This window comes from Cebidichthys violaceus, unplaced genomic scaffold (assembly GCF_023349555.1).
Source record: "Cebidichthys violaceus isolate CVI_PGR_0920_01 unplaced genomic scaffold, fCebVio1.0.p SCAF_16, whole genome shotgun sequence".
Classification (NCBI taxonomy): Eukaryota; Metazoa; Chordata; class Actinopteri; order Perciformes; family Stichaeidae; genus Cebidichthys; species Cebidichthys violaceus.
In genome coordinates this window covers 14,288,573-14,297,558 of record NW_027176329.1, presented here as the reverse complement: position 1 = coordinate 14,297,558, position 8,986 = coordinate 14,288,573, and the positions used below count along the sequence as shown (strand labels likewise).

General features: G+C 40.6%; 1 gene segment (V, D, J or C); it reads left to right on the top strand.

The window, feature by feature from the left end:
• Positions 1-3,756: 3,756 nt before the first annotated feature.
• On the top strand, positions 3,757-5,195 carry LOC137872449 (Ig kappa-b4 chain C region-like). The segment is given in 2 exon segments: positions 3,757-3,828; positions 4,646-5,195. A coding segment is annotated over 1 exon segment (261 nt).
• Positions 5,196-8,986: the final 3,791 nt, after the last annotated feature.

The window sequence follows — 8,986 nt, the reverse complement described above, 5'->3', positions numbered from 1 at the left end:
ACAGAACCAGAAAACATGGAAGTCATCTTCAGTTCTAGACGGTGGACAGAAGCCTCCTCTCTGCTTTAAGTTTTCAAATGATTCATCCTCAGCAATAGACGTCCTATTAAAGCCGTACGTTATTGTTTGGTATTTTCAATTACTTTAAAAACACAGAGTCAGTGAACTGTAGCTGTCTTCAACACATCATGATGTTTCCTCCTCACTGGCTATTTAAATCTTGACACCAATGGTGGGCCATCAGGGCCAGCAAGGCCTTCTCTGCTGGCCTAGACACTGACAGAATTATTTTTCATAAATACACTACATGTATTCTACATATTTTTCCCTTTTAGCTTATTATCTCATTGCATACAGTAGCTGTCTTCCTCAGTTGCGCTGCTTTCAGCACAGCTTGTTTTAAGTAGAGCTTTTATCCAATCAGATTTCACCTCTATGTTGTCTCTAAGTAAAAAAAATCTGCCCGGAGGCCTTCAGAATTACAAGTGAATCTCTTTGCAGTTCAAGTAAATGGGGACGATATTGTTATCGTCATAGTCTTCAACCAATCAGATTTTCAGTTTGACATGTTGGCGTATTCTTTCACATGCCAGAGCCTTCTAGCTGGCCTACAAGTACGTCATCATTAACGTGCGGCTTCATTGATCAGTGGAGTAGCGTGACTGTTGTGAAAATAGCTAGCAGGACTTTGTAGTAAAAAGAGTTAAAGTTTAAAGATATGCAAGAAGTTTTTACGTGACATTTTTAACATTTTGCCATGTTTGGCGGTGACAATCCCAAACTCTACTGTCTCTGTCGAGCGGACATTTTCAGCCCTCAAACCAGGGACGTGAGGTCAGGGGAGGTCATCATGACAAGTAAAAAACAAATAATGCTAAAATAAAATAAATATTAATATTTCTCTACTGATCTGTGCTATAAATGTAATTTCTGTATGATTCAAATCATTTCCAGCATTTTTATAATCAAAATCGCTGAATTAGCGCATGTCCTGTTCAAACAGAGGAGACACGTGAGGTGAGGCAGCGACCTCAGATTGCGCAATCCCTCACTATTTGGGTTGAGCGCCTTTTTCTTTCTCATTGTTTGTCACCACCGTAATATTTGTAGACACTTTTATTATATGTCCTTTCTTTCCATAGAATAGGTAATGTATTTCACATATATGTAGAACATATTTAGTGTTGCTGATCTGACATTAAACCGCTGTGAAAAAGCACAGAGGGACAAACAGTACCTCTGCCTCAATGAAGAGGGCGAGTGAGAGTCCACGGGTCGGGTTGATGCTTGTTCTGTCGTTGCTCTTCTTCTACACTTCTCTTCTTCTTTTTATATTTTGCTTTGACCACAAAAATGTAAGATTCTATATCCAAGCTTAAAATGTCTCAAAAAACAAGGAAATATGAACAAATCAAGAGCAATTCAACGTCGGACAGGTAAAGTAACCTTTTATGTGTTTGTTGTTCTCTTTATACATCCGTGGTTGCTACGCAGATTATCGCGGAATCTCACAATTTTCGCGGGTGGTGCCCGCGAGCGCTCCGCTTCTGAAACGCTCCCGGTGGAATCTAATATGTACCTTACCTATGTGTGTGTAAATAATGCTGATATGAAAAACAACCAGTAGTCAACGTGCAAGCTGCTAATTGAATGGTGATTTAAGCTTCTCTATTGGGTTCATATATTTGTAAATCTGACTTATGTAGAGTCAGAGCCTCACCAGACACGAACCTCACCGCACGTCACTGACTCAAACGCATTCAAATGTATTCAAGAAATACAACTGGGGAGACTCGACTGTCATCACTGGCGTCCATGAATCGGGAAGGACCTCGTGCTGGAACTAAACTGCACGGATGTACTGAACAACCGTGGTAATAAACTCTTTGTAAACAAAGAAAGGAGGATATACTTTGTCTTTAAATAGTGAACAGCAGCTTTGGTAAGTGAACTGCTTTTCTTTTTTTACATCTGCAGTAGCGTTACTACTGTGTTAATTTGTCTATGGTGTCGTTTTTATGATATGGTTAATATTGTTCCCTCTGATGTGAATAATATGTGAATGGCCCGTGTTCTTGAGTGTGTGGTGGAATGTGTGTTTTAGCGCCGCAGTGTTGCTGGAATGTGCAGAGAACTGTTGAATCGTGTTATTTGGGTTTCATGTTTTTCTACCTGCTTTGTTGTCATGTAAATATATGTGACTGGTTCTTGTCATTGTGTTAATTACATTGATTTTGACTTATGCATTGCCCGTTAATGACGAAGCATCCCGTCATGCTGGAGTCATAATGAGGTTATTTGGAAGTGGTTCAACTGTAGCAGGACAGCATTGAAGGCCCAGGTATAAAATACACGGCCCTCCACTGGGTACTTCCCAGAAAATTAATATAAGTCAATGTATTGTTGTGAGAAGTCATACCATCTTGAATGTGTGTGTGTGTGTGTGTGTGTGTGTGTGTGTGTGTGTGTGTGTGTGTGTGTGTGTGTGTGTGTCTTCAGTGAAGTGTATCAGTCTCTGCAGTAGCTTCCAGCTGCAGCAGTCAGTTCAGTTTCTGTTCTGTTTGACTGAGGGAGGTTTTTGTACGACGCTTTTTCACTGTGTGAACACATTCTGACTGTTGATAACGTGAAAACTCTGACAGTAGTAAACTGCTGCATCTTCAGTCTGGACTCCACTGATGGTCAGAGTGAAGTCAGAGTTTGATCCACTGCCTGTAAAACGACCTGGAATCCCTGATGCTCGAGTGCTAGCAGTGTAAATGAGCAGTTTAGGACTTTCTCCATCTCTCTGTTGGTACCAGGCTAAAAGGTTTGAGTTATAAACATTCTGACTGGTCCTACATGTGATGGAGACGGAGCCTCCCAGAGCAGAGCTCACTGCTCCAGGCTGAGTCACTGTGACTTGTCCTCTGGACTCTGAGGACACAGAGACAAAAACATAAAGCAGCGTCACGGTTTAGTCGGCTTCATTTCAGAGGGACGGATGTTCACAGAGGAGAGGAGTTTGATTCTCTGGACTTTACCTGTGAAGCAGCAGCAGAGGAGAGTCCAGATGAGGACGGAGATCAAAGTCATGTTTTTGATGAGGACGATTTCTGTGTCTTCTGTTGTGATGAAGGACAGCTGTCAGTCATCCAGTGTTCAACTCTCAGGACTATAAACTCTCCCAGAGCACTGGAGCATGGTGCTGCTGATGCAAAGTGGCTCTCTATGGAAATGCTCTGACTGACTCCAACAGGGACTTGGATTACTGTGATGATGCTGTTTATCAATGGATCCATCACTTTATCAGAGTATTGATCAGGAATGTGTCAGTGCTCATTTATTAGAGTCTTTGGTTTGAGTTTGATGGAAACATTTTCTTCTGGAACGTTTTGTAAAATCTCCCTAATTCACTACAACACAAGTCATCATCACTGTGGGACGAATTTAAACAAACATATTTTTATTTATTTATCATAATATAAAATAAACTTGAGTTTATGATAATCATTTACATTTGGCAGGATTTGTTGGAGAGTTTTTCTTTAGGAATATCTTGATCAATCATCACTTTGTTTAACTGAAAGACAAGTTAAAATTGCTCATAGATGTTTAACATTTCACAAATATAATATTAAATACATATGTATCATTTGTTAATCAGTTTTAAGTATTTTAACCAGTTATCACATAAACTGGGTAAACTGTGAATGTGTTTGTTGAGTTTGTTTGTGTCAAAGTCAGAGAGCCGTGTCTCTCTACAGTGAGAGGTTTTTGTACGGCGGCTCAATGACTTTGTATCACTGTGGTGGACTTTTGGTGGAGGAACCAGACTGGATGTTGGAAGTAAGTTTTTGCACAATAATACTAAATTAATTATTCTAAAGTAATGTTTTAAATGTAGGTTTTGATGTTTGAAAAAGATGAATATATCTTGTTTTAATCGTACACTTTTAGGATTTATGGTTTTATTTCTACACCTTTATCATGGAGACTAACTCAGAGCAGCTTTACTAAATATTTATTTACTCATTCCTCTCCTACTGAAACTCAAACAGCTTGAAATGTAAAAAAAGATAAATCTTCTACAAATGTTTTAAAAGTTATTTTTTTTACTTCAACCTCAATTAAAACAAGTTCAGAATCAGAATGATTCAAGTATAATTGAACAGAGTGAAGATAAAGATTAGTATTTTAAAATGTGTAAAACCTCTTCATTGTGTCAAATAGTGTTTCAAAATTTGAAAATCTTTGAACAGTTTTTAATGATGACTGACATCCACATGAAGAATGTTTGGTTGTAGTCAGTTCATTTTCTGTACTTGTAAATGTTTCCACTAAATATTTTAAAATAATGTTTAGTTAATGTTTTGGATAATGAAGCTTTTATATTTGACCACATATTGATGTTTTATCTCCAGTGTAGTTTGATGTATTTCAGCTCATTCTGTATGATGATTCTCTCTGTGCTGATATGCATGAGAGGCTTCTTAAAGGGAAGTGAAACAATGTGTGAGTGAGTGACTGGTGGAGCAGAAAGAACATCTGACAGAAACTCCTTAAAGGAGAAAATCAACTCTCTCACAGTAAAGGTGTCCAAGTGTCTGGTGTTTGATTGACAGCTGTGTGGTCCCTGTCCTCTAAGCTGATTGGTGTCTCCTAGGTGATGTCCGTCCCACCCTGACGGTGCTGCCCCCCTCCAGTGAGGAGCTGCAGCAGGGGAAGGCCACGCTCATGTGCCTGGCCAACAAGGGCTTCCCCTCAGACTGGAGTCTGGCCTGGAAGGTGGACGACAGCAGCAGCAGCAGCAGCAGCTGGGAGGAGAGCAGGAGCCCCGGGGTGCTGGAGAAGGACGGCCGCTACAGCTGGAGCAGCACCCTGAGGCTCCCTGCAGACCAGTGGAGGAAGGTGGGCTCTGTGACCTGTGAGGCCACCCAGGGCTCCCAGACTCCTCTCTCAGAGACACTGAGGAGAGACCAGTGTTCCCAGTCCTGACCTGACTCACTGGACTCTGATACTGGTTTCACTCTGATACTCTCAGTCTGCTCTCTCTCTCTCTCTCTCTCTCTCTCTCTCTCTCTCTCTCTCTCTCTCTCTCTCTCTCTCTCTCTCTCTCTCTGTCGCTCATTAAATGTTTCAACATATTGGTTTCTTGCTTTTTCATATTGTTTGTTTTAACTGTACAAAACAATAAAAATGTCATCAAATAGTAATTTCTTTGTGCTTTTTATTCATAGAGCAGACTTGACTTATTTCTTTGACATATATTTTCTCTCAGGAATACTAATTACAATAACGCATGAAGACTTAATAATAACAACAATATCCTTATTTTCTATTCACTTCTTCTTACTTTAAGGGTCAAATGTTCTCCATGGTTGTTTCAGGTTTGTTTTGTTATGAATTAACTTTGGTAACAACACACATCTTTAAAAGTATTGTTATAGAAAATAACTACATTTCCTCACACCACTGAAGTCTGCTCTTTATTATGACTAATGTGTTGTAAGAATTTAAGTTAATTGGTTTAATTTTTGTAATTTCTGAATACATTTTAAAAATTGAATTAGAAATAGATAGCAGGATATCATCAGTATCAAATGAAAGAGAATTTATTCAAAAAATATTTTAATGAAAGAGATGACAACACAGTCTCTGTGTGTGAAAAAGATCCATGAAAACACAGGAGACTGGGTTGATCACTGGGTCAGATCACCAATATTTCATAACTTTAGGTGATGATTTTTAGAGGAGCTATAGCAGGGGTATTCAATTAAAATTTCAAAAGGTCCAGATTGAGAAAATCTTCTCGTGCAAAGGTCCGGAACATTATAATAATATCTAACTTGCACCATTTAGTGCCATATAGTAGCCTAGTAGTAGTAACAACGTCTCTGTGTAGTCAACAACTGTCAAATTTAAATAAAGACATCACACATCAATTATATTTTAACAATTGTTATTCTGTTTTCAAATTGAACTGGATGGATTATAAATAATACATAGAAATACATAAATAAATGTTCTTCTCTCATTTCAAGTAAAATAAAGGCTCCATCTAAAAATAAAATACACAAAAAATAACTTTTGAAAAACTTACATCTTATTAAAAAAAGTGCTTGATTTTAGAAAAAGAGTGTGGCTGGAGTTAACTTTTTTTCTTCTCTTTTTGTTAACATCATAATGATCTGTCAACTTTATAATAAACAATCTCTTAACAATTGAACAGCTTTAACACCTCCTTTTCTCTTTCTTTCCCTCTTACATCCCACTCCATCTCTTTTTCTTGTTTAGTGAGAGAAGTGAGTTGTAGCTTGTCCTGCCAGGATTTTAAATCTGGGCTGGAATGGTGTCAGGGCTAGTCTCATGCACATATGAAGGTGCTCATTGGATATCCTGGAACGATATTTGTTTTTAATAATGTTCATAGTGGAAAAAGCTGCCTCGGTCGAAAGATTTGTGTTTGGTCTCATTGTGGCGTTTCACATTGGCGCTTAATGGCCACGGCCTCTGAACATATGAGACAGAGTGGTTTTGTAGCACCAGCAGGAAGAATGAACAAATACAAGTCCGTCCATTCTTTATTAAAAGCTCGGTTTTCGAGGTCCACTTTTCTCTTTTTAGAGGACGCCATGTTAACTTGCTTCTCCGACTTACTTCTCCCACTGCTCTCTCTCACTGCTCTCCGTCTCTCTCACTGTTCTCCGTCTCTCTCACTGCTCTCCGTCTCTCTCACTGTTCTCCGTCTCTCTCACTGCTCTCCGTCTCTCTCACTGTTCTCCGTCTCTCTCACTGCTCTCCGTCTCTCTCACTGTTCTCCGTCTCTCTCACTGCTCTCCGTCTCTCTCACTGCTCTCCGTCTCTCTCACTGTTCTCCATCTCTCTCACTGCTCTCCGTCTCTCTCACTGCTCTCCGTCTCTCCGTCTCTCTCACTGCTCTCCGTCTCTCCGTCTCTCTCACTGCTCTCCGTCTCTCTCACTGCTCTCCGTCTCTCTCACTGTTCTCCGTCTCTCTCACTGCTCTCCGTCTCTCTCACTGTTCTCCGTCTCTCTCACTGTTCTCCGTCTCTCTCACTGCTCTCCGTCTCTCTCACTGCTCTCCGTCTCTCTCACTGTTCTCCGTCTCTCTCACTGCTCTCCGTCTCTCTCACTGCTCTCCGTCTCTCTCACTGTTCTCCGTCTCTCTCACTGCTGTCCGTCTCTCTCACTGCTCTCCGTCTCTCTCACTGCTCTCCGTCTCTCTCACTGCTCTCCGTCTCTCTCACTGCTCTCCGCCTCTCTCACTGTTCTCCGTCTCTCTCACTGCTGTCCGTCTCTCTCACTGCTGTCCGTCTCTCTCACTGCTCTCCGTCTCTCTCACTGCTCTCCGTCTCTCTCACTGCTCTCCGCCTCTCTCAATGGTGTCCGTCTCTCGCCTGTCTGCGTAATTTCATTCGACTCACGATGCATTTTGGAATAAACATTTGATTGGCTGAGTAGCGTCACGTGAGATTAAATTAATGCATGCAATTGGTCAGTGTGTTTCCTGAACTGCTGAATGAGTGCCGTAAAGGCCAAAAAAGATGCGCAGGTTAAAACATTAGCGCCCGCCAAAATGTATGATTCTCAATTATATGTCCGGGTCCGGATAGGACAGCGTCTGGGTCCGGATCCGGACCGCGGTCCGCCAATTACCGACCCCTGAACTATAGGGATCATGTTCACGTCACATCTGATAATTGTCTCAGTGCAGCCTAACGGTGTTTAGCTGTGGTATCCTAAAGCAGTAGAGGCTGGTTTTAAAGGATGAAAGGAAGCCATTGGAAAAGAAGCTGTGAGTTTGTCCTCCATGTTCTCTTTACATCTGTCCTGCTATGATCAGAGATTGTTGCTTTTACATCACTAAAGACTTCAAAGTGCTTTTGTGGCTGTGGCTTCAAAACTTTGGAAGTGTTAGACTAAAGATTTGAGGAAGTTGTGGTAGAAAGCAGCTAAAGACACATGTTGAGAGGGACGTTTCTTCTTTTGGTGCGTTCTTACATTGTGTCTGTATTGAATGTGTTTTGCTTTTACATGTCATAATCTGCCATGCTCCATGTTCTTCCTTTGTTTCATTCATATCATCCATGTTTAGTATTTCACCTCTCCTATCGTTTCAGATCACTTCACTTCCTGCCTTTGTATTTTTTCCCGCCAGTTTTGATTATTGGCCCCGCCCTGATTAGTTTAACCCCTCGTTAGCCCTGCACCCACCAGACCTCCTGCTCACCTGTTCCCACTTCCTCATTAGTCATTCGCCGTTCATACCAGCCCAGTTCCTTTGTTCCTTGTTAGTCTTTGTTGTATCATTCGTTTGGAGTTTTGCTGCTTGTTTCCCACCTGCTATTTCTGTCCTTCCTTTTGGACTCCATGACAGCAGCTGAATAGTCAAAAAATTTACATCCTATGTTTTTTCGAAACCACTTTTCGGTTGATGGAAAATGTCACAAAGTTATTGAAAGAGGTGAAAGAGATGAAAAAGCAACCACAGTGCAAATAAAGTCTAACTACACCTTGACTCTGCTAAAGTGGATTCATATTTTGTTTTTGAGCAACTTTATTTATGAAACCTAAAAAATGTGTAGAGTGACAAATCGGAATGTTTTAGAATTCAACTAAGGATTCCTGTCCAAAATAGAATTCCTCCTAAAGGGATGTTTTCTATCTATCCATAAAGTACAATTCAACAGTAACAGCTGATGTAATTGACGGCTGAATGGTGCATTTGGGTAAATGTTGCTGCCGTAGTGGAAATGTGGGACGTTATTTTCTCCTTTCCTTTGGTAAATCATGATGGTCCAGTGTTTTCTATGCTGAAGGAAAATAAGAAAGGAAACATTGAAGCACAGTTCCTCAGCATTTAGAGAGTTAGACCTGCTTTTATCATGGCTGTCACTTTGAGAATCCAGGTTTATTTCACTCAATTAAGAACCTTCCTGACCAACAGAGACTGTTAAATAGCAGACCATGCCTGTCAGCCATTTCA